General features: G+C 37.6%; 1 protein-coding gene across 12 annotated transcripts in view; it reads right to left on the bottom strand.

Moving 5' to 3' along the window:
- KALRN (kalirin RhoGEF kinase) overlaps nt 1-27,004 on the bottom strand; it is a 1,044,937-nt gene that overhangs the window by 86,483 nt on the left and 931,450 nt on the right. For all 12 annotated transcript variants that reach the window (XM_074214684.1, XM_074214682.1, XM_074214681.1 and 9 more), the window contains 6 exons: nt 16,484-16,614; nt 7,706-7,772; nt 4,335-4,438; nt 3,955-4,024; nt 3,508-3,594; nt 1,521-1,613 (listed from right to left, as the gene is read on the bottom strand). In XM_074214684.1, the coding sequence (XP_074070785.1) occupies nt 1,521-1,613; nt 3,508-3,594; nt 3,955-4,024; nt 4,335-4,438; nt 7,706-7,772; nt 16,484-16,614 (552 nt within the window). The remainder of the gene's footprint in view (nt 1-1,520; nt 1,614-3,507; nt 3,595-3,954; nt 4,025-4,334; nt 4,439-7,705; nt 7,773-16,483; nt 16,615-27,004) is intronic.

The raw sequence follows: 27,004 nt of genomic DNA, 5'->3' as shown, positions 1-27,004 counted from the left end.
TGGGGAAGGCAGAGAATAGGGGAAGGAAGGGGTGAAGTCAATTGGTGAAAGACACAGAAGACCCCCTAAAACTGGCAGCCAGACTGTCTGCATTCCAGGCAAAGGTGACAAGTACTTCTAGCACAGCTCAGAAGTAGTCGGCCATGGAAAAGAGTTAGTTAAAGACAACCCTAGGAAAATTCAGGGTTGAGGGAAAGGCCTTGGGGGGGAGGGATGTAGGTGGAGAGTCTCAGTCTTTCTACATAACATGTCTGTCTGTCTGTCTATCTATCTATCTCAATACTAACTTAAGCTAACTAAATTAAAAAGTTTTCAAAAATTGATCAAAGACTAAAAACACCGACTCAGTAAATCATACTCTATACTAAGTTAAAAATGATAGATGTAGTATGAAGAAAGATTCTCTCTGCCTCCAGAGAAAAAAAACTGATAAATTGAAGTATTATAGTATGATTCTGTATGTGTATCCATATCCATATTTATCTCTCTATATATATATATATATATATATACATATATATATATGTGTGTGTGTGTGTGTGTACTTCTGTATTTGTGTTTAATAGTAGCTATCTCTAGGGTAGGGTTCAGAGGAAGGGAAAATATAAGAAGTGTACAGCAGAGAATAAATTTTTAGAAGAAAATAAAAACAGAGTAACTTTGAAAACAAAATATAGTTTTATTGTAGTTTTTCAAAAAACATAATATGAAATGTAAATTCATGCTTTTATAGTGAATTTTCGTTGTCTTTATGTATTTAAATTCAAAATGAATTGAAAAAATGATAGATATGGGAAATAAGACTCTGGAAAAATGATAAAATAATGTGAAGTGAAAAAGTGACTCAGAAGAAGAGTATATGTTTTTATAGATATAGAATATTTAGCTATATCATTATATAGGTATAAGTATATATATATATTTCTATATATAAATATTAACTACATATTTATATAGAAAAAAGTGACTGGACGACTGGACAAATTGAAAAAGAATGACTAATAAATTGTTAAAGATGTATAGAAAATACCTGTAGAGATTAATTTTTAAGTTTAAAATTATAGTTTAAGTATAGCTAATTTTTAACTGGATACAATTACCAACAATGTGGATAAGGAACACACCTTGAAGCCAAAAGGATCTGGATTCAAATCCTACTTCTGATGCATAACTGACTGATCTTAGGCAAGTAAATTAACCTCTTCAAGCTCTATGAAATTCTTGTAGACTATAAGTTATAGAGAAAGTACCCATCTGCTTTGGTGAAGAATTTCCTTACCTGGGAGTCCCAAATACAGGTGAAATCACAGGTCCTGTTCATATTCTCTATTTTCTTTCCTCCCCTTTTCAACTCTTCCATTCTCTTCTTCTTTCCCCCACCCACCCCCAAGTAAGTGACCTGCATGGAACCAGACCCCACAGAGTAGGTGACCTAAGATCTCTCCTTGACCTCAGTGGCTGACCCTGAGTTAACACTCTCTGCCCCAGGTCTGACCTAAGGCTCTCCTTATTCCACTCACCTTGAGAAGCAGCTGGTATTTGGTTATTCTCTGAATGGGCTTGATGAGAAAATCACTAAGGGTCAATCTCTGGTTGATTTCTTGTTTTACTTCCTGAAAAGTAAGATAATTCCATTAGAAAGAACCATCACCCAAAGAGTTACTTTCTGGGGGCCAGCATGATTGAGGCAGCCATCCCTCAGAAATGCTCCAGGGCTCTTTTTCCCATTCATATTCATGTCCTAAAGGACACCCTTCCCTCCCCCTGCATCATGGGACAGCTATTGATTGATTAGGGGATCCCAGCTGCATCATGATAGAAAGCCCTTAGGTGGCACATTATAGACATCATTCCCCTTCACACACAATACTGCTGTTCGGCCAAGCTGCCTTTGTTCTTTATGCCCAATGTTCCATGTTTAGTCTGACTCAGATCCATCATGCTATCCTCTGTGCACCCAGCCACCTCTAATGAGGGATGCTGAGGGTCAGCTACCCCAAATCCTAATGTCTTTATGTCACACATTATTCTCCCTAGCCCAGAATGCACACCTTGTTCAGTAATGCTTCACTCCAAAGAACTCCCCAAGTGGCTCCTGCCACCCCCCCGCCTCATTATTTCATAGTTATGTTTCATATATGTATACAGGTTGTCTCATGTCTCTGAAGACATATAAAAAAAAGACAAGATTGTGTTTGGCAATATTCATCAGCTTTAAGACTGCTGTGAAGGGTAAGAGCAATACCACACACACACACACAAATATATGTGTAAATGCACACAAGGAACACAGGCACATACATGCATGTATACACACGAATCACAAACATTTATATATGCACGCACATTGTATAGATACATGGATATGTGCATAACATACAACGAATATGAATGTGCACACAAGCATATACATTCCAAAGACACACACATGCAATAACACAATGGAACGTGTGGATAGGCCTATGTATGTGTACTCATTCATATGACTGTATCTGTGTGTTTATGAAAGTTTTCTCTACCAATAGAATGTGAGCTCTTTGAGGGGAGGGGATTATTTCATTCTTGTCTCTGCATTCCCACAATTTAGAAGTGACTAAGAGATAGTAGGCATTTAATAACTTCATTGATTGGGACCTCCGTCACTCCACCTCCCACAGATTTCCTCTATCTACTGCCTCTACACAGCTTTCACTGGGAGTGTTTTCTTCTCTCACACTTGCACATTAACTCTGAGAGCCCAAGAAGGTCAGGGATTATATTCCCAATTGTTCACAGGCAGCTCAGACAAGTGGAAGAGAGGCCCTCCCAAAGTCACTCAGTGAGCCAAAAATCTTATGATACTATGAAGGATAAAGCTGGAAGTGTAGCTCAGGATCCCCAAAGCTCAGTTGACTACACCTCCATGAGAGTTTTCTTCCTCTCTCCCTTATGGTTCCCAAGACCTTGGCATTGTCATATTTCAGTAGAGTAACATGAGGAGGCATGAGAAGGAACTAGGATTACATGAATGAAGCCCAAGAGTTCCAAGGGCCTGGAAAGAAGAAAAGGGAATCCCAAAAAGTCAAAGAGATGCTACAGGGTAATGGGACAATGGGAGGAATTGTTAGAACCTCTATAAAATTTAGGTTGGTTACAGAATTTTTCCCTACATCATCCTTTTTTTTGGAGAGGTGGGGGACAATACATATGGATTGGTGCGTACCCTGTCAGATAGGTTCTTTGTTAGCTCATTTTACTTATAAGGAAAAGCTCACACGATGCATGCATATGCGTGTGTGTGTGTGTGTGTGTGTTGAGAAGCAGGGGTTTCATTTTCTTCATACATCACTTAAAAGGGTTGGACTAGAAAATCTCTGAGGTCCCTTCCAGCTCATAAACACAATAGTGGGGGAGATTACATACTGATGGATGACAATGAATGGTGTTGACCCACAAGTGCCCCATATATGTATATCCGAAATCCCCTTGACTTTTGACTTCTACCACTGAGTCCAACTGGTGGCTTACTTCAAAGTAGGCATCATATTCAGCAACTATGTATTCTGATCGTGGTTTATTCTGACAGTACCACACGTAGATGTGCAATTTTCGCTCCTGAAAAAGGCAGAAGGAATGATCATTGTTGATAGCCAGGAAACTACTCTTATCTCCTCTGCTGGCTTCTGTGGGGAGACCAGAGAGCTTATGGCAAAGTTAGCCCTTTTCACTAGCCCTGTAAATTGAACATGATGAGAGACAAGGAGTCAGCTGTGAGATCTTAGGCAAGTCACTTAACTCCTTCAGGCCTCAGTTTCTTCCTTGATGCCATGAGGAGGTTGGATGAAATGACTTCTAAGGTCTTCTCATTCTAAATCTAAGGTTCTGACTATAGATCACTTTCTAAAATGTCATAATGGAAAAAATTTGAGGGAGGGAGGAGAGAAATGGAGAAAGGCTACCCAGAGATATACTCACATGCTTAATAAAAAGTTGTGCCAGCCGGTCTTGCTCCTGAATACATTTTTCCAGTTCAGCCAGGAAAAAACTAAAGGGAAGAAGAGCAGGAAAATTCAGACCATTATTCAGAACTATTTATTTCCTAATGATAAAGGCATCTCTCCCACAGTAATCTCTCTGCGCCCCATATTACTTCACTCAGCAATGTCCATCCTTGTCTTTATAAATCACAAGAACTGGCATGCCTTGCTCTCTGTCTATGTGTATGTGTGTGTGCGCGGGATGGTGGTGGAGGGAATCACCCTTCCCCAACCACTTTTATCTTAGCAATAAGAGGTAGATTCTGGAGTCCCCCAGTGCTTGGAGATCTGTTCTTGCCAGAGGCATGGATCACTTACTCTTTATGCCAGTCATAAATCTGATGAATATTGCCAAACACAATCTTGTCCTTCCCTCGCATGTCTTCAGGGACTCCCTTTTCTTCTATTCTCTTCATAAATCCCTGCAGTGCCAAAGTCAACAGAGCATTCTCAGAGAGAGGCAAATCAGCCTTTCTGCATTATGCTTGTGGCCGTACAATAGTGCTTGCTCAAGTACAGACCTGCCCAGGCTACCCTCCCTCCATCCTGACATGGAGATGGCTCTAAGAAGTTTACTCAGATGGAACAGGAGAGAGATTACTTCAAGAAAGCCCTTTTCTCCTCAACCTTGAATCTCTGTCTCCTTGCCCAGCTCAAGGGCAGAAGGAAAGGGCAGGGAGTTTGGTCTCTCCCATCTCTATCCAATTCCATCAGCAGTCCATGTTGCAACACATAAACAGGAGTCCTCAAGAAATTGGCAATTTTTAAATAAATTTAAATTCTAAATTGCTTGAGAAGCTTTAATTTCTAAATTAGTTAAGTAAATTTAAATTAAACAAACTTGAGAAGCTTAAAATTTTAAAAATAAATGGCACATTTATTAAGTACTTTCAGTATAACAAACACTGTCCAAGAGCTCTACAATCATTGTTTCATTTGATTATGATAACAGTCCTGGAAGATAGGTGCTAGTTAAGATTATTCTCAATTTTTTAATTCAGGAAACTGAGGCAAACAAATGTTAAAAGACTTACCTGGGTTAAGACAGCTAGTAAATATCTGAGGCTGGATTTGAACTCAGGTCTTCCTAACCCTGGGCCCATTACTTCTACCCACTACACTATCTTTTTGTCTATTTATGTTTTTCTCTTTCTTTCAGGTCATATCTCAACTCAGGTTACTACCTTTAAACAGATAAAATATTTTACATTTCCATCCTCTTATTTCAACCTGATTATGGCACTGTGAAATGGTTTGCTTAGATGGTAGTAGTCCCATTTAGGAGTCACAAAAGGGCTGATGCAACTTTTCTATGATCTGAGTTATTCTATTTCATCTTCAGAACTCAGAGGCCAGGAGGTACATGGACTGCTCGGGTGTCAGTGACTCCTAAGTCTCAATCAAAGCCTGCATTTTTAAAAAGGAAAAAAGGCAGGTTGACTTATACCCAAGTTACAGGAAAAGCAAATGAAACAGGGTATGTATTTCACATTGGGTAACAGGGAAGAAGGAGGAATTTGAAGCCTGAATAATAGTGCAAAATAAAAAAAAGCATTATAGAGGACTTTCAAATTTAATTTATATGGTCACCTCTAACATCTGGGATGTACCATATTTCCCCATGTATAAGATGCATGCTGTTTTTGAAAAATTTGGGGTCTAAAAACGGGGAACATTACAGTGGTTGTAGATTTTTATACTTTCATTTCCCACTTTTTTGCACTTGTTGCACTTGTAGCTATTTTTTAACTTGCATTTTTTTGCTTTTTCCTGCTCATTGTCCTAGAGCTCATTGTTTTGTATTTGTTACCAGTATATTAGGTATGTTTTGCTACATTCTGCCCAGAAATGGCTCAGGGAAGATTTTCATCCAGTGCTGAATTCAAGTTCAATGTGATACAGTTTGTAAAAATGAATGGAAATCATGCTGCTGAACATCAATTTGGTTTTCCTCCAACTGAGAAAACAATCCAAAACTGGCTACAGGAAGAAGAAACCCCACTGAGAATACCACGGCAGAAGAAAGTCATGAGAGGCAAGTCAGCAAAATGGCCTATTTTAGTGAGAGAATTGAGGAGATGTATTGAAGAGCAAAAGGGCCATTAGAATTCTTTTTCCACAAAGACTGTTCAGCATGAGGCAAGAAGTGACTGATTTCAAAGTAGGACAGAACTGGTGCTTCAGGTTCATGAAACAAAATGGACTAAGCATGCATTCACACAACCAGACTTGCTCAAAAGATGCCTGAAAGCTATGAACAGAAGGTCCTTGAATTTCATGATGAATAAAACTTGAGTTCAATAACTTTATGTAATACATTTTTTTCCAAATTTAGGGACACAAAATTAAGGTGCATCTTATACATGGGGGAATATGGTAAACAGGACTCATTCTCAATCACCTAGAGTTACTCTTTAGAGAATATAGCTACCATGACTTTGAATTTGACTGCTGTGGAGCCTGTCAGCACAGAGGGTCACTAGATGTAATTTGCCAAGATCAACCCAATTGGCTCATCACTTTCAATGGGGATGGCACTATGCCATCATGTGCACAGTCCTGTGCTAGAAATTGAGATCACAAACATAAAAATGAAATAGCCCATTCTCAAGGAGCTTACATTCTCCTGGGGTGGGGGGTGTGCAGTAGATATGTATAAAGATAAGTAAATATAAAGGATAGACAAAAAATGACAACTACAATGACCTCTTGGCAAGTTGGAAGTATAAATAAATGACTGAATTTAGATAGGCTCTGTTGATAGGGTTTTTTTGGTACAATGTATTGAAAAGTTCAAGTTGCTTTCCTGCTTCTTGGAAAAGAATGACAGACTTCTCAGGTTCAAGAATGATAGTTCATAATGATGGGTACTAGATCTCCTTTTCTTAACCTGAGGATTTAGGTAGCCGACCACCAGCATTCATATTTAGAGATAGTGAGGTGGCACAGTGGACTACATGATGGGCCTGAAAAATCTGAGTTTACATCTGGTTTCAGATCCTTAGGATTACCTTCAGCAAATTATTTAACCTCTGCCTCAGTTTCCTCAATTAAACAATGGGAATCATAATAGCATACATCTCCCAGAGCTAATGTGAAGATCATAAGATCTGGTGTGTATACATATACATACATACATACATACATATATGTGTGTGAGTATTTACACATACATACATGCACATATAAAAATATATACATATATGTGTATGTGTGTGTATGGCAGGCACTTAATAAATGTGTTTGCCTTCCTTCCTAATCCTATCCATGTTGCATTCATAGCTGTTGAATATTTAATACTCATGCCTTCTCTCCCTTGTCCAATATCTAAAGTCCATAAGATGCCCTTCCCATGCTCACTGGATCCTCATAACTCTTATTCAGAAGAGCAAAAATGACATTCCCCAACTCCAAAGGGAAAGCTAACAGTTGGACCATCTCAAACATCAAAAGCAAAGAAAGATCTTTTTCCTCTAACAAAGATGGTCTCTTATATATTCCTCAGACATGCTATATACAGACCCATATCACAATAAGCCAATCAAGAGGAAATGAAAAATCCAAAGATTTATGCAAGATCTTGCTAATTAATATATTTACTTGCTTCTAATGCAAATATAAACTACATTTCTATAGGAACACATGGATCAAATACACCAAAACACACCAAATTGTGTTTTTCTACTCACCTCCACCACAATCCCTAGGTCCTTAACATAGTCTTTCTCTGTCTGGACCAGTTCATTTAGGACAAACCTGAAAGAGAAAATGAAAACAATGAGATTTTTTTGGTATTCAGGATAGATGCCTTTCCCTCATTTAACTTCTGCATTAAAATTCACATTATTATCTTCTTTGAATTTTGATGATAAAGTGGAAAATTCTCTTTAATACAGTTTCCAAAGGATTGGGGAAAGGAGGGATATCAACTCTACCTTCACGTTCCTCAGGATGTTTTCCATGATGAAAGTGGGAAAAATGGGACTAAATAGGGTTGATGACTTTCCCAAGGTTAGAACATTTTGGTTTTTCTTTTCCAACCTTGGGATTCTTTTTTTTCTCTATACAGATATAGACCTTCTCTAGACCTATTAAATATTGACTTTACAGCTAGCAGACATCTTAGAGACCTCTCAATCCAATGACTTCTTTTCTAGATGAGGAAATAGACCTATAGAGAGGAACTGACTTGCTAAGAAAGTCTATAACTAATCAGTACACAGTTAGGAAGTCCACAGCAGAGATCCAAACCCAGGTCTCCTAATTATATCCATCTCCTGCTTTTGCCTTTGCTGACCCCCATACCCAGGTTGATCTTTCTCTTTCCTATCTCTTGGATCCTTTTTAAGGTTGAGTTTAGATGTCACTTCTGACAGTATACCTTTCCCGATTCCTCTGTTACTAGTTTCCACATCTGCTCCCCTCCATATCATTTGGCATTTTTCATATTTACATATCTGACCACATCTGTCACTTTCCCTATTCTTTTGCTTAATGATCTCCAGTGGCTGGCTCCTTATTACCTCTAGGTTCAAATATTTATATTTGACACTTGTTTGACATTCATAGTTTATAGCCTAATCACTTACTACCTCTCCAGTCTTTTATATTTTAATCTGCATTATGCATTCGATATTCCAAACCATTTTTGGAATTCCTCAAACATAGACATTTCATCTCTTACCTCAGTAACTTTGCTCTAGCATTTCTCCACATTTGAAATCTCAGCCAGAGCAGCTAGGTGGCAAAGTGGATAGAGTGCTGGGTCTGGGGTTAGGAAGAATCATCTTCCTGAGTTCAGATCCAGCATAAGACACTTACTAGCTGTGTGACCCTGGGCAAATTACTTGTTTGCCTCAGTTTCCTTATCTGTAAAATGAACTGAAGAAAGAAAAGGCAAACCACTGCAGTATCTTTGCCAAGAAAATCCCAAATGGGGTCACTCACTAAGAATCAGCTATGACTGAAAACAACTAAACAATAAGCTCTCCTTTCAAGACTCAAATTCTACCTACTCTACGAGGCCTTTTCCAATCACACAGAATTAATGTCTTTCATGTGGTCTGTAGACAGCCTGTATCTACCTAGTTGTTTACATGTTGTCACTCCATTAGAATGGAAGCTTCTTGTGGACGGGGCTATGTTTTTGCTTTTCTTTGTTTCTTTAGAATTTAGTAAAGTTTCTGGCATATGGTAAATATTTAATAAATGTTAGTTGAATTCTACCAAGATGTTTCTCTGAAAAAAAAGTTTATGCTTTTTGAAAAACAAAACAATCTCTTTGAAAAAAGTCAAGACTAGACCACTAAGCCCAAGTTTACCATTTTCCTCTCTGAGTTTCAGTTTCTTCATCTGTAAACTGAAGGGGTTAGTCTGGATCATCTCTAAAGGCTTTTTTAGTTCTGCTATTTTTATGCCTAGAATGTCTACCTTTCTTTTCCAATAACTCTTTTTTTGGTGAAGCAATTGGGTTTAAGTGACTTTTCCAAGCTTGCCCAGCTATAAGTGTCAAGTGTCTGAGGCCAGATTTGAACACAGTCCTCCTGACTTCATGGCCTGTGCTTTATCTACTGTATCACCGAGCTGCCCCTTCTACCTTTCTTTTCATCTCCATTCTTTGTTTATGCAAATAGATGCTAAGGAAAGGATCTATTTAATAACTATTTTTAAAAAGACCATTTAGGCTCAATGACAGCAAATGAAGTTAAAAAAAAAAGGCAGCCAGAGTTGCCAAGAAACATCCAAAGATCCAGGATTGAGATCTATGGAGCTGGCCATGAAACACCCAAATATTATGTACACCTAGATTTAAATGATGCAATCAGACCACTGAGGAAAAGTAGGAATAACAAGCCCATAAAGATGTTAGTCCTGTATCTTACAAGGATGATTTCTTCTCAATGGATTATTCAAACTGACTCTTAGGTTGTTCCTAATCCTTGAGACCTAGGCAACGTTCCTTTGCTCTCTATATCTTTTTTCCTAGACAGCCAGCCAAGAATTAAGGGGTACTGGCTGGAGAATGGGGGAAGCATGTGAGCTATCCTTGCTGGCTAAGCTTGCAGTTTGACAACTACATTGTGAATCTAATGAAAAGATGGAAAGATGTAGAAAAGTTCTGACTTGTCAGAGATCAGGTTTTAGACCAGACAAACTTTTGCTCTGTAAAACATAATAGAATTACAGGAGTCAGTAGAATAGTATTAAAGAATTATGGGAATATGATAGAATAGAAGAAGCAATGGCTCTGAGTCATAAGTATTGGATTCAAATCCTAACTCCAACACTTACTACTTGTATGACTTTGGGCAAGTCATAGTCTTCCTGGTCTTTGGTTTCCTCATTTATAAAATAAGGGACTTGGATCAGATGATCTCTAAGGTTCTTCCTATCCAAACCTGAGATCACAGTGTAAAGGGTGAGAACAAAGGAAGATTTATTAGGGTAAGGAATACTTTCATTTTCCCCTACATTCTAGTGAGAATGACTGTGCTTCTGGCCACAGAAAGGAAATGACAAGGATGAACACATCTAAATATACTTCAGGAGGAAGAGAAGTCCTAGAATGGACTTTGAGCAGTTACTATTTTTTAGAAGGTGATAAACTCTTTTACAGAAAAACTAGATGGGAAATTCTGAGCCAGTAGGGCCAGTCTCTGGCATCCAGGCAGTTCTACCCTGGACTATTCCCCAAAGGATAGATCCCTATGTTATTCTTTCAATTTTCTAGGGAAAGAGATTTCATTCAAATTAAGTTAATAAGCATTTATTGAGGCATCTCCTACAGGTAAGTTGCTGTGTTTAACAATCCAGCAAGGATGATAAGATAAAAATACTGAAAAGCAAAATTCTCATCCAAATCTTTAGTTAAGATTTTTTAAAAAAGGAACACCAGAAGGCAACCCCCTGATTAAGTGGCAAATAAATTATATAGATGGTAAGTTCTGCCTCCCCAGAGTCTGGACCTAGCCATTTCAAAAGGGTCATTTGAAAATTGATAAGTTACAGTGTTTGCATTGCCCAAATCTCTCCATCAGCAGGTTTCTTTTCAGGCTCTGTCCTTAATGACCAACTGTCTGTCATGAAACCTCCTTTCCAATGATAGAGATCAGTTAAACTCCTTGTTAGCATTCTGTTTTCTACTTGCACAGCATCAACTACCATATCTCCATGTAAATGACTTCTCATATGTATCATCTTCAGCCCTGACATCTCTCTCTTGACCTACATCTCCCACTGACAACAAACCAAACTCTACCTGGTTTATCCCATGGGAATCTCCAAGTCAACATGTTCAAAATCAAGTTAATAGGATCTTAGAAGTAGACTATTTAATCCAACCCTCTCATTTTGCAGATGAGAAAATTGAGGCCTAGAGATGTTGTGTCTTTGTCCAAAGTCACACAGTATTAAACATTAGAGACAAGTCCTCAGATTCCAGAAGCAATGCTCTTTCTTCTGTACCATGGTCTTCATGCATTGGCTCTCAGTTGAAGATTTATACTCCCAAACCTGCTCTTCTCCCCCCCAATAAATTCATTGTTTTCATTAGTGCTACCACCAATTCCTATCTCCTTTGTATAAAACCTTGAAATTCTCTTTGATTCTTCCCTCCCTTTAACATCTCACATTCAAGTTAATAAGCCCTATTAATCCTTCTTTTTTAGAATTTTTTTTTTAATTTAAGGCAATGGGATTAAGTGACTTGCCCAAGGTTACACAGTTAGGTAATTATTAAGTGTTTGAGGTTGGATTTGAACCTAGGTACTCCTGACTCCAGGGCCAGTGCTTTATCCACTATGCCACGTAGCTGCTCCCATTGATTCTTCTTCCACAAACCTGGATCTGTTCTCTTTGCTCTTTTTTTTTTTCTGCTGCCATACTGACACACGTTAGGACCATCAGCTGGAACTACTTAATAGCTACTAACAGGTTTAGGAAACCTTCTCACTATTCCTCTCCCCACCAAAACCTTTGTCATAGCCAAAATAACCTGTCAGTTACTGGTCATACCACTTCTTGATTAAAAAGATCTTTGGTGGCTCTCAACTGCCAATTAAGCAAAGTTCAAAGTTTTTCACCTGGAACCAACCTAAGGCTCTCCTCGATTTTCCATCCCTGTCTTATCTTGCATTCAGGTTACACACCAACCAAACTGGGCTACAGATAGCTAGCTGGTGTGTGAGACAGTGCTAGGCTTGGAGTCAGGAAGACCCAAATTTAATTCTTACCTAAGTCCCTCACTAGCTGTGTCACCTTAGGTAAGTCACTTAAACCTAGATCAGCCTGTTTTCAATTGTAAGATGATTTTCTAAGCTCGTTGGGAGGATCAAAGATGACAGTCTTTGTAAAATATGTGGCCCACAGGAGGTGGCTATTTTATAAAGCTTCCTTCTTTCTTCCTTTTCTTTTTCTTCCTTTCTTTCAGTACACTAAATCCCCAAGACTGAACTTGCTATAAATCCCCTGTAATCTCTCCCCACCCCACCTTGTACTCCATCCATCACCTACTGCTTACCTCTGATTCAGAGGGCAACTTGTGGCTCCTTCTGGAAGTAGGCTCTGATTTCTATAGCCAGTAATAACCTTCCTGTTTTCTCAGCTAGCATTCTGCTTATGCCTGTATGATCCATTTGTCATATATCAGAATCTAGAGAACCCTTAGAGCTCACCCCACCCAGCCCTCTCATTTTCTAGAGGAAGAAACTGAGATCAGAGCAATTAAGGGACTTGTTTCAAGGGCCAAAGGATGAAAGTGGCAGAACCAGGAATTAATTCAGGTTCTCTAACTTCAAAATCAGGTTTCTGGCCATGTAGCTGACAGCAGTGCCTGGGTCATACTCTGCTACAAAACTATAAACTCCATGAGGGCAGGGGATATCACCTAAACTTTATCTCCCTTAGGCCTAACAAGTGAAGGCTAATTAGCCTAGGTAGAATTCTATCACCTTTCTTCTTAGCAGTATTTTTTAACCCTTTAACAGTTAGCATTTATCTAATATTCTGAAGTTTGCAAAGTGTTTTACAAATACTAGCTCATTTAATCCTCACAATAACCCAGAGTGATAGATGTTACTATCATCCCCTTTCTACAGATGGAGAAACTGAGGCAAACAGAGGTTAAATCACACATCCTGTAATTGTCAGAGGTCACATTTGAACTCAGACCTTCCTGACTTCAGGTCTATCCACTGTATCACTTAGCTGTCCTATGATCCCAGTTGCCAGCTTCAACCCCTGGATGATGTCCAGTACCTTATTTCCCACATACCACTATTACCAAGAGAATATTTAATCCTATCTTATCATACCATTATGCTTCATACTCAGTTATATGCCATGAGAAGAAAATATAAAAGAAAATAGTAAACATCTTGTTATCTCTGCTGAGGAAATGCAAAGACCAATCAATCTTAAATTGCAGCAGGATATATTTAGGATAGATAAAAGAAAGAACTTCATATCAGTAAGGTGTGAGAAACAAGAAATCAGTTGAATTCTCTTCAGGAAGAAGGTAGAGGAGGCCCAGAGAGAAAGGCAAATGGAATAATATAAGATGCCCATAGGTCTGGAACAAAAAGCTTTGCCCGGATGCCAGGCAATTACTTAGATGACCTCTTCAGGGCACTTCCAGCTTAAAAGATCCATGTTCCTAAGAACTGTGACTGACTTTGCTAAGTGTACCAAGACAACCTGAGCCTGAGATGTCTCCAAACGTTTCAGCCTCAAGACAAATGTACTTTCTGCTTCACTGAAATTAAAATATGAATATGGGTTTGCCTCTCACTCATCTATGTGACCCTGAGAAATATTCAGGAGGGGCTAGGAGCTGTATGGGGAAGAAATGAAAAGGATGAATCAATGAGAATCTGTGTTACTAAATGTACCCAATATCATCTCTCGAGCTACAGGAGGTCTCAGAAGTCTCTGATCCAAAAGTCTCATTTTATAGATGAGGAAACTGAGGCCCAAGGAAATGAAGCAACTTGGCCACTTAGATTTTGAAAATACCCAGTAAATCTAATATGACAAAATCTAGGAAATTTGAAGGGAATTGTTCACAATACAAAATGCTTCATTTCTAGGTATTAGAAAGTTACCCTAGTTTGTTTAAATCAAAATTTTATTTATAAAACTCAACTTCTGTATAATGTTTTGTCCTTCATTTTCGAAGATCATGACATCAGGGAGGTGATGCTATGACAAGCATGTGAACTGGATTCGAGTGAGGGGGTGCTGTGCTAAGTCATCCAGGGTCATCTGGGTCCAGTGGCCAGATAGGATTCAGGATGACTAGAGATGACCCTGGATGCAAGGCAGTCAGGATTAACTAACTTCCCCAGGATCACACCGCTAGTAAGTGTCAAGAGGCTGGATTCAAACTCCTGTCCTATTTCCAAGGCCAGTGTTCTACAACTTCTATGTATCTTTCTGGGAACACGTCTATCATGCAAAGCACCAAGAGGTATACTTGTGAATAATGTCATGAATATTCTTTTCTGTGACTAGCAATTTTTCTTTCTTTTGCCCATGACAAGTCTCACAAACCCTTGTGCAGAGCAAGCTGTGAGAGCTATGTTCCTATAATCTTTTACTGATGTCATGTTATTCGATTGGATCCATGGCTTATTCCCTAATACAGAGGCATTAAATTTGGCCCCAGAGGGTAGCCCAAACCAGGTTAATTGGGAAATGTTTAACAAAATAAAAATAGAATGTAGATGGATGTTAGTTTGTGGTTTTCTAAGTCAGTATATGATAGGGATTATTCTATTTGAATTTGACACTGCTGCCCTAATATGATGAACTGGAAACAGGGTGAAGGAGGAGAGAAGCTGTTTAATAGCTTTGGAGTATACTGTTGGATCAATGCCCGTTGCACTTGAGATCCCCACCTACTTCACTTTTCCACACTGGTCTTTCACTTTAGTTATCAAACACTCCTTGGTATCTCCATAGACTTGACTGAATTGACACAGCTCTTGGGGTTTCTCCTTTTCTTTGTGTAGAGAAAAGGGTATTTACAATTCCTGAGATTGGGTTGCTGCTGAAGTCTAAAAATTAAGGACTTTTTAGACTGAAATGAGTCATATGTTTAAACAGCAGCCCTTACTGACAGTGTTACTTCAACCCAGTCCTAGAAATTGTAAATACCCTTTTCTCTACCATCTCCTCTATCTTCTCCTTCTCTTCTTCTTCCTCCTTTTTCTTCTCCTCTCTTGATCTTTCTGCATCTTTCTCCTACTTCTCTTTCCTCTCTTTATCCTCCTTCTCTTCCTCCTCCTTCATCTTCATTTCCTCCTCTTCTCTTCTTTCTTCTCTTCCTCCTTTTTCTCTACTTTCTTATTCTTTTTATTCCTCTTTTTTCTCCTCCTCCTCACCTTCTTCCTTTTCTCTTTTTTTCCCCCCTCAATGTTTAAAACTCCATTAGTCTATATGACAATTTATTTTGGAATGCAAGATACCTGCAGAACTGGAGGACGACACATGGTAGCCTTAGACAGTTGGAATATTATGTGTCTTGGCTAGGCCCAGGAGGGACTCTGAGCCTCTCTGTAACACACACACACACACACACACACACACACACACACAGCTTATTGTTAAACAAAAGCTTATGAACAGTGTAGACATTATGTTTTCTTCTGCCAAACAAATTGTGATATATGAATGTATTGGAGTATTGCTGTGCCATAAGAAATGAAGAATATGAAGAATTTATCAACTGAAGTCTAGTGAAGTAAGCAGAACCAGGAAAATAGACACATGGACTACAGTGTTGCAAATGGAAAGGAGCCTTTCAATTGAACACTTATAATTATAATGACCAAAATTGATTCTGAAGGGAAGAAAAAATATACTTTCCTTCTTCTTTTCAATAGTGGAGGACATCCCCTATTGTAGATTTATTTATTTTTTTGTATATGGAACATCAACTATACTGTTTTTTTTTTTTAGGCTTTTGCAAGACAAATGGGGTTAAGTGGCTTGCCCAAGGCCACACAGCTAGGTAATTATTAAGTGTCTGAGACCAGATTTGAATTGTATTCCTGACTCCAGGGCTGCTTTATCCACTGCACCACCTAGCCTCCCCAAATATACTGTTAAGACTCAGATATGTTGTCTACTTTTGCGGATCTAATTTCTTTTCCTTTCTCTTTTAAATATTTTTTACCAGGTTTGTTGGGTTGGAGAAATACAAAATATATTTAGAAATGTAGATTATAAAAAACAAAATATATTAATAATTTATCCAAAAATGTTAAGAAATATTATTTAAAAGAATCTCTTGTTGCACATCTTATATGCTAGGGTACACCCCTTTTCTCTTATCCTGGCTTAACTCCACAATGATTGAACTTGGAAAACATTTTTCTTGTCCCTTTTTTTTGAATATATTGAAGAGACATTCTCTCTTTTCCTCCTTCTTCTCTCAGTTTTGCCCCCTGCCCCCATCATAGGCTTACATCCTGCCCCTGAGGGCTTTGGCTTTCTGCTCCTCTTCCAGGTTTCGAGGTGGTGTGGGTGGAGTCATCCCTTCATTCAAACAACCTGTGGGGTCTTTTAAGCTCCCTCGGTAAGAACCTCCTTCTAGGCTCTGAAAATAGAAGGAAACAGAAAGAGAATAAAGTTGCTTCATAGCCATTCTTACTTCTCCCACCCCAACATTTCCAAATTACAACCAGTTTGGAAGTAATTAGCCAGGCACCTTGTAGTGTGAACCAAAATGGAACACAGAAAGGTTTCCCTCACCTATATTTTATTATTTCATTAAATACTTCTTAATTACAGATTTTTAACATTTGAATTTTGAGTTTCAAATTCTTTCCCTCTGTCCCTTCTCCCTTTCTTGAAAAGGCAAGTAATTTGATATAGGTTATACAAGGGCATTCATACAAAAACATATTAGCCATGTTGCAAAAGAAAACAGTCCAAAAAAAAGTTTTAAAAAAGTATGATTCGATCTGCATTCAGATTCTATCAGTTCTTTCTCTGAAGCATTTTTCATCATGAATCCTTCAGAATTCTTTAGAATTATTGTAGTACTGAGAATAGCTAAATGATTCACAGATTATCATCATACAATATTGCTTTTACTATGTACAATGTTTTCCTGGTTCTTCTTACTTCACTTTGCATCAGTTCATATAAGTTTTTATATCCCATTTGTCTTATAACACAAAAATATCCTGTCACAATATTCCATTTATATCCCAGTTCCAAAGTTTTTATATCTCATTTGTCTTATATCACAAAAATATCCTGTCACAATCTTATACCACAACTTGTTTAACCATTCCTAAATTGATGACTATCCTCTTAAATCTCTAAGTCTTTGCCACCACAAAAAGAGATGCTATAAATATTTTTGTACAAATTGGTCCTTTCCTGTTTTTTTTTTAATCTTTTGGATATATAGATCTAGTATTTCTGGATCAAAAAGTATGCACCATTTTATTACCCTTTGAGCATAGTTCCAAACTACTCTCCAGAATTAGATCAGTTCAAGATACTACCAATGGTGCATTAATATTCCAATCTACATCCACTCCAAAATGTCATTTTCCTTTTTCTATCATAGTAATCTGACAGGTCACAGTGGTGACTCAGAGTTGTTTTAATTTGCATTTCATGATTTAGCATTTTTCCATATGACTACAGATAGAGCTAAGATTTTTTTCTTCTGAAAATTACCTATTAATAACCGTTGTGGTTCAGTCATTTTAGTTCTCTCCAACTCTGTGATTCTATCTAGGGTTTTCTTGGCATAGATATTGGAGTGGTTTACCATTTTCTTCTCTAGTTCATTTTACAAATGAGGAAACTGAGGCAAACAAGAGTGACTTGCCCAGAGTGGCACAGATATTGGGTATTGAAGACCAGATTTAAATGGAGGTCTTCCTGACTGTAGGCTCAGAACTCTATCCACTGTGCCACCTAGCTATCCTTCATTTCTTTTGACTATCTATTGGGGAATGATTAATATTCTTTCTTTTTTAATTTTTTTTTTTGGAATTTTACAATTTTCCCCCTAATCTTGCTTCTCCCCCCCACAAAAAAAGCAGTCTGTTAGTCTTTACATTGTTTCCATGCTATACATTGATATAAACTGAATGGGTTGAGAGAGAAATCATATCCTTAAGGAAAAAAAATAAAATATAAGAGATAGCAAAATGACATAATAATATAATGGTGTTTTTTTAAATTAAAGGTAATAGTCTTTGGTCTTTGTTCAAATTTCACAATTCTTTCTCTGGATATGGATGGTATTCTCCATCACAGATACCCCAAGATTGTCCCTGGATTGTTGCACTGATGGAATGACCAAGTCCATTAAGACTGATCATCAACTTCATGTTCCTGTTATGGTATACAATGTTCTTCTGGTTCTGCTCATCTCACTCAGCATCAATTCATGCAAATCCCTCCAGGCTTCCCTGAATTCCCATTCCTTCTGGTTTCTAATAGAACAATAGTATTCCATGACATACATATACCACAATTTGTTCAGCTATTTCCCCAATTGATGGACATTCATTCAATTTCCAATTCTTTGCCACCACAAACAGAGCTGCTATGAATATTTTTGTACAAGTGATGATTTTTACCCTTTTTCATGATCTCTTCAGGATATAGATCCAGTAGTGGTATTGCTGAATCAAAGGGTATGTACATTTTTATTGTCCTTTGGGCATAATTCCAAATTGCTCTCCAGAAAGGTTGGATGAATTCACAGCTCCACCCAGATTTCCCATCCCTTCCCACATTGCTCATTGCACTTTCTGGTCATATTGGCCAGTCTGAGAGGTGTGAGGTAGTACTTCAGAGATGCTTTAATTTGCATTTCTCTAATAAGTAATGATTTAGAGTAATTTTTCATATGACTATGGATTGCTTTGGTTTCCTCATCTGTAAATTGCCTTTGACCATTTGTCAACTGGGGAATGGTTTTTTTTTTTTTATAAATTTGACTCAGTTCTCTATATATTTTAGAAATGAGTATGACTAAGATTCTTCTAAATCTGACTTAGTTCTCTATTTAATTGAGAAATGAGGTCTTTATCAGAGAAACCTGCCATAAAAATTTACCCACCAGTTTCTTGCTTTCCTTTTAATTTTGGCTGTATGTTTGTTCCAAACCTTTTTAACTTAATGTAATCAAAATTGTCCATTTATATACCAAATTGTTCTCTTTTGTTTGATCATACATTTTTTCCTTTTTATAGATCTGACAGGTAATCTATGCTCCCCTAATTTGCTTATGATGTCTTTATGTCTAAATTATGTATTTATTTGGACTTTATCTTGGCATATGGTGTGAGATGCTAGCCTATACCTAATTTCTGCAAAACTGCTTTCCAAAATTCCTGGCAATTTTTATCAAACAGCAAGTTTTTATTCCAAAAGCTTGAACCTTTGCATTTACCAAATACTAGGTTTCTATAGTCATTTACTACCCTGTATTATTTGGGACAACTAACTCTTCTGTCCCATGTAGTTTCAATTATGATTTCTTGAAAAAGCTTTGGAAAACCAGGCTTTGATAAAACCCATTGGGATTCAAATGGAGTTACTTCACTATGCCTTAAATTCAAATCAATCTGACTTTCACTGATTGGTCAATTATAGGTCCTGGCTCAAACTTCACTTGGTCCTTATTTGGATTTGATAGCTCAGAGTGAGTGAAATGACAGTTGTTTTTGTTCTGGCCAGAATCCCCTCCCATATTATTATTGTTATTATTATTATTAATATTATTTTATTTTTGGATAGGCTATCTTTTGCCTAATTTCTTACTTGGCCTTAAATTACTGAATGGTTTTTGCCTCAGACAAAGCAACCTGGGAAATACCTTAGCTTAAAAAGGCCAAAGGCTCCCACTCCATCTGGGGTCTCTCTTGCTATCTTGCCACTGGTCCCAAATGACTGGAGGAAAGAGTGATATTGTGACTTTGCACAGTTTGACCTCCCTTAATTCTAATGTCCTTGTAAGTCAAGGGACATTTCAAGATATCACCTTCCTGATGTCATTGTTCCTCTTTGAGAAAGAAGGACAAACAACAATTGTGTACCTAATTATTTTGCTGATCATAACCTTATTTCTTAGCCAGTAATAGATTGTTTTGATGAATCCTGCTTTGTAATACCATTTGAGATCTGGTATAGTGGCTAAGCTACCTTCTATCCCATCAAGGGAATCATGATTCCCTTGATATTCTAGACATTTTGTTCTTCCAGATGAATTTTGTTAGTTTTTTAATAGTTCTAAAAAATAAATTTTTGATAGTTTGATGGGTGTGGCACTAAATAAGTAAATAAATTTAGGTAGTATTGTCATTTTCATTATATTATTTCAACCTACTCATGAGCAATTAATATTTCTCCAGTTAATTAAATCTGATTTTATTTGTGTGAAGTGATTTATAATTACATTCATTTAGTTCCTAGATTTGTCCTGGCAAGTAGACTCCTAACTATTATATATCATCTGCAGTTATTTTAAATGAAATTTCTCTTTCTATATCTTGCTGTCAGAACTGTTGGTAATATTTAGAAATGCTGATGATTTATGTGGGTTTATTTTATATCCTGCAACTTTTTTTGAAGTTGTTAATTATTTCAGCTAGCATCTCAAAATCAACATATCCAAAAAATACCTCCTCATTATCTTACACTTGCCAGCTAAACCAGCTCCAATCCTCCTACTCTCTAAATTTCCTTATATCTGATAAAGATATCACCATCTTTCTAGTCATCCAGGTTGGCAACTTTAGAGCTATCCTTGACTCACTTTCATGTCCCCTATATCCAATCATTTGCTAAGTCATGGTGATTTTACCCACATAGTGTAGTAGTAGAAAGGGTGCTGGACTGGCAGTCAGGGCACCTGGATTTAAATGCCAGTCATATCACTTATTACTGGTTTATTACTTAGACTAATTATTTTGATTCTGTATGGTACAGTTTCCCTATTTTTATGTGAGGGAATTGACCTAGATGATCTCTAAGGTTGAGGAGAGGAAGGATTGGGAGTAGAAAATGTACCTGAACAGCAAAATGAATAAAACACACTTTAGATGGATTCCAAGACATCACATCAAAAAATAATTGCAAACCGTCTACCTTTAACTTTTTTATATAGTCAAGAAGATAACCCTTTAGGGTATATGCAAAGAAAACCAGAAAGTATGAAGGAAGAAAGAGAGGGAAGTAAAGGCTTGGATAATCAATCTTCCCTGATAGGAAAAAAACTAAGAATGTTTAATGCTTTCCACCAGCAATGTGAAGTAATTGAAATTGCTTTATTCAAATTTGTTCAAGAAACATTGATTAAACCTACTATTTGTTAAATGCTGGTGCTATAAAGGTACTTTTGTATCCTCAGGAAACTTACATTCCATTGGGGATGGGATCTGGGGAGAGTAAGAGGGGAAGAATTAGACAAAGGAGAGATCCAGACAATACCTTTCTGTTCTTTTATTAAGGGGCAAAACCTACCACTGTCTCCAAGTCCTGGCGATATGCCTAACATTTAGGACTTCCATCAGAGTCACTTCATTTTTGGCTGCCATTATATCTCAAAAAAAGAAGAAAGAGAAGAAAAGAAAAGGGAGAAAAAAGAAGAGAAAAGGAAAGGTAAAAGCAAAAGGCCAACCAGAATCTATTTTATCTGAGACCAGAGGAAAGAGATAAAGATGAGTTTCAAAGCAGGCCCTATGCTATAAATAGCTTTTTCCCCCCTTTCTTCATCTTCTGAACCATGAACAAGGTACCAAATAAAACCCATCCATCAATTTGATCTTCTAACACATGTAAAATTTTCTGGGTAGTTACCACAAAATCAAACAATCATCAGGCATGTTGCAGCCTATATAAAGGTAATACTCCTATATGCAATGCAAACACTAGGCAAAACTTTTGTTTTTGTGATTTTGCTGTTTTATAAGAAAGTAGGGGATGGTTAAAAAGAATAAAGATTTGGGAATTAGAAGGATTTTCCCCAAACTAGGCTAATAGTCGAGGAAGTAGGGATGTGATTGCTATTTTTAAGTATTTAAAGAATGGTTGGGTAGAAGTTGGGGCAAATAGATGGTATAAATCAGACCTGAAGTCAGGAAGTTGGGGCAAATAGAGCTGGAGTCAGGAAGACCCGAGTTAAAATTTGGCTTCAAACACTTCCTAGTTGAGTAACTTTGGACAAGTCACTTAATGCTGTCTGCCTTGGTTTCCTCATCCGTATAATGAGCTGGAGATTGAAATGTAAAACCACTGCAGCATATTTGCCAAGAAAGCATAGATGATGAGGTTATGAAAGTCAGATAGGACTGAAACAACTCAACAATAACAACAACATTCTTCTTGATCCCAAAACGCAATGCTTAGACTACATTGGTTGAAAATTGCAGGAAATATGATTTTAGATTGATAGAATGACAAATTTTCTAACACTTGGTCACCCCCCAACTTCTGCCTTGTCTTATTTTTTTCTTCTTAACTACTGAATGCTCCTAGAAAAATTTGCAAAACCAAAAATACAGCTAGCTGTGTTACCTCAGAAATTTAGGGGGTCCTGACAACTATATGCAATGCTTTTATTCATTTCTTTTTTGTCGTTGCTTTTTGTTTTTTGTAAGGCAATGGGGTTAAATGACTTGCCCAAGGTCACACAGCTAAGTAAGTATTAAGTGTTTGAGACTGAATTTTAACTCTGGTCTTCTTGACTCCAGAGCCAGTGCTCTATCCACTATGCCACCTAGCTTCCCCCTGTTATTCATTTCTGATAGATTTTTTTTTTGCAAGGCAATGGGGTAAAGTGGCTTGCCCAAGGCCACACAGCTAGGCAATTATTAAGTGTCTGAAGCCAGATTTGAACTCAGGTCCTCCTGACTCCAGGGCCAGTGCTCTATCCACTGTGCCACCTAGCCATCCCATTTCTCATAGATTTTTAAACTCCCAACAGCAGCTATCCTTTCTTTTCCTCTGCCTTAAGGTCCCTCTTTTCCATTACTCCATAAACCTCCAAACCTCTACAGCTTGTCATCTACTGGGCCTGGAGTCAGGAAGATGCATATTCCTGAATCCAAATCTGGCCTCAGATACTTAAGACATGTATGACCCTGGGCACATCACTTAACTTGCCTCAGTTTCCCTCTCTGGAAAATGATCTTGCCAAAGAAATGGCAAACCACTACACTATCTCTGTCAAGAAAACTCAGATGGAATCATGAAAAGTCAGATACAACTGAAAATTACTCAACAACCACAAATCAGACAAGGGATGGAGGCTATGATCTCTGTGGTCCCTCTCAATTCTAAGATTCTGAGATGGCTATGTGACCTTGACCATCTGGGTCTCTCTTGGCCTAGTAGCCTTGTTTGCAAGCCACCCTGAGGGAGAGGCCACCATCATCTTGCCATTAGTTGTCAGATTCTAAAGGAAACATCCCAAGAGCTGTGAGAATATCAGTATTTCCAATGCCACCAGCCCTTCCAACCCAATCTCCATAGCCATCATTGAGGATAAAAATTATTGTGGAGAAGGGATCTGTTTTCCCCATCAACACTAACAACAATTGCTGTCCATCTACTATCAATGGGTTGTGATCAGAGGCTAGGAAGTAGCAAGGCACCTCATGGAAGACAGCATGTGCCAAGCAAACCAAACCACCACCAGGACCTTATCCACCAAGACCCCTCAGACCTGATGAATATAACCCAGCATCTTGGATCCAACAGCTTTGAGAAGCATTGTTATGCTTCCAGTCATCATCCTGGGAACAAACTCCTGTAGAGATACAGCCCAATAAAATCTCCCTGCAGATAACACAGGAAAGAAAGTTCCTGTCACCAAAGTCCTAGACATTGTCAAATGATCTAGCATCAGCAACTGATGGGATTCTTTTTCCCCAGTGAAGATGATATTAAAGAAGATGTATTATCCTCTGCTTTGCTGCTTCACCCTAAGACCCATGGGACCTTTCTGCTTGACTTGTAGCTGAAACCTTCCCCATGTGTCATCTTCTCCATTAGAATATGAGCTCCCTGTGAGCAGTCTTAATTTTCAATTTATATTCCTAGAATTTAGCACAATGCTTTTCACATAGTAAACACATAATAAATTCTTCCTATCTCTGTCTTTCTTTCCTTCCCTCTTTCTTTCTTGCTTTTCTTCCCTTCCTTTTTTCTTCTTTCCTTCCTCCTTCCCTCTTTCCTTCCCTCCCTTTCTTTCTTCCTTCTTCCTGTCTTCCTTCCTTCCATTCTTCCTTTTTTCTTCTCTTCCTTTCCTCTCTTTCTACCTCCCTCCCTCCTTTTCTTCCTTCCTTCAGTGAAGGACTGTCTCACTGATTTGAGGTATCTTCCAAACATTCTCTGATTCTGTTTTTACATGTGGGATGACTTATGGCTTTGACCTGTATGACCTTGGGTAAGTCATTGAACTTCTTTAGAACTTAGTTTCTTCATTTGTAAAATTAGGGCCTTAGATTGTTTCCTTCTATATCTAAATCACAATACTACAATAATCCTAAGGCTATCTTAGATATATTGTTCATGATCTGTAGCCTTGACTATATTCTTTCTCCAAGTTATATGATCCAAAGTTATGGTCCACAATGATATTACTATGGGTGGATATTGTCCTATTTTAAAAAATTATCTGTTAATAGTATTTGTTATATTATAAAACTTTTGAATGAGAGAATAACAGATTACTTTCATTCCTAAGGCTAATCATGAGTCATCAGGACAACCTGCACAAAATCAATAATCTAGGTCAAGAAAAATTATGAAATGTTTATAAGGTTCAGAGAGTGTATATTATTTCCAATTCTACTAATAAACAGAGAATGAAAAGAGCCCTCAGGATAAAAACTAGAACTTGGTAGGTGGTATTAAAGGACTGTGGGAGGTGTAAATTTTGGAAAGAGAATAGAAAAATCCCGAGTACCGGAAGGTAGAATCATGCTAAGAAAGGGTCAAGGGCCATATGAGCAAACTGAGGCCAGGCCTCAGAAATTGTTACTTAAAATGAAATATGAAGAAACTCAATTTCTACCCTAAGGGGAGGGCCAGAAGAATCTGAGGGCCAGACTTAAGAGTTGGTTCATAGAATCAATGATGACCCAGCCAGAAAATCAGTCAAATCAGAATTTCAAAGATTGGAGAAAAAGACTTCCAGGAAAGAGAGACCATATGAGACCCTGCAGGTTCATGCAGCCCTAGATCACTGTCAGCCTGAACTCTGGTCAAGCACCTTTTGGGGTCCAAGGACAGAAGTGTTATCTTCAGTTGGAGCTGAGTCTAAAAAAAAAAAGAAGGCTCAGACTAGAAGACTGAGAAGTTGTGTTTGTCACTATTTGGCTAAATTTAAATTATTTTAGAATTAGATTTGTGTCCCATCTTGCCTCCTTATTTTTCAAATGATCTAGTTTCTTGTTTATAAAAAAATGAAAAGTAAACTTTCTTTGGCTGATGAGACATACCTCCCCTTTGAGTAGAAAGTAGTAGTCAATTGGATGTGCAATAAAGCCTAAGTTGTCAGACATGGTCCATGTGCCAGTTTGCTTTGCCTAATGGTACTCAGTTATTACAAAGGAGGGTTCTAAAGAAGTATTTTTTTTTAATAAGCACAAAGCATTTTTGAAAGCTTTTATCCTTTATAAAAGCCCAAAGTGAACACTCTTGATTACATAAAGTTAAAAAGCTTTTTCATAGATAAAATCAATACAGCTAGAATTAGAATGAAATTATATAAATGGGAAAAGTTTTTGCATGAAAAATCCATGATAAAAAAAATCTGACACAAAAAATCTATAGGATCTTGTCATATGTCTCTGATATTAAGACCCATTCCCCAACAAAGACCAAACAATTTCCAAAAGAAATGTAAACTATCAACAACCATCTGAAAACCTTTTCAAAATCACTATTAAAAAGAGAAATGCAGATTAAAAACAACTATGAGGTATCTCCTCATATCTCACCAATTAAAATGGTGAAGTTTTAAAAGATTGGCAGATTCATCATTGGTGGGAAAAGAAATATCTTAATTCATTGTTGGTGAAGCTGTGAATTGATCCAATTGTTTGAGGAATCATTTTGGATTCATGCAAGAAATGTTGCTAAATTTTTCCTACTATTTAACCCAAAGATCCTTCTGGTGAGTGTGACCCTCAAGGAGATTCATGGAAATGACTGTCATGTATAAAAATATTCACAGCAGTATCATGATGCTAAAAAGCTACTGGGGGAAAGGGGGGGAGATGGTGTCCAATCAACAAGGAATGGTTAAATCATATTATATATATGTAATGGAAAACATATCATACAATAAGACATGATGAGCATGTAGAAGGCTGAGAAACACGTATGAAAGTATGAATGGGAGCAGTAAGGTGGCACAGTGGATAGTGCACCAGCCCTGGAGTCAGGAGAACCTGAGTTCAAATCCAGACTCAGACACTTAATAATTATCTAGCTGTGTGACCTTGGGCAAGTCACTTAACCCCATTACCTTGCCGCTCCCCCCCAAATATGAATGTCTTGTGATGGAAACTGATGCCAGTGATAGAAACTAAGTCATATACACGCACAATGACTACAATAATATTAATAAAGACTCTTTAAATGGCAATAAGACTCGGGGTACAAAACAAGAGCCCCCATGGAAACCATACTATCTACATGAAAGCACACATCCTTTATTTCTGTTCATGCTGGGTCAAGTACAAAAGTGGAAAGTGATATGTAACATAAGGGTCAGTCATTCTATTAGGTAATTTCATTTCATCATTTATAACTAATATACTGTTTTATAGGTATTCGTTGAGTGAAAACAGTAAGAAAATATTGTGTCAAAACAAAATGGATTCAGGTTTTCTGGACAGGTGTTCTGATACAGTAGGAAGAACCCTAGATTTGGAGAGCAAAGACCTGGTATTGAATCTTGGCTTTGATGCTTACTCTTTTGGTATTCCAAGGAAAGTCAA

Source organism: Macrotis lagotis, chromosome 1 (genome assembly GCF_037893015.1).
Source record: "Macrotis lagotis isolate mMagLag1 chromosome 1, bilby.v1.9.chrom.fasta, whole genome shotgun sequence".
In the NCBI taxonomy this organism is placed as follows: Eukaryota; Metazoa; Chordata; class Mammalia; order Peramelemorphia; family Peramelidae; genus Macrotis; species Macrotis lagotis.
The sequence above is the reverse complement of the archived record's forward strand: the minus strand, read 5'-3'. Positions and strand labels throughout refer to the sequence as shown.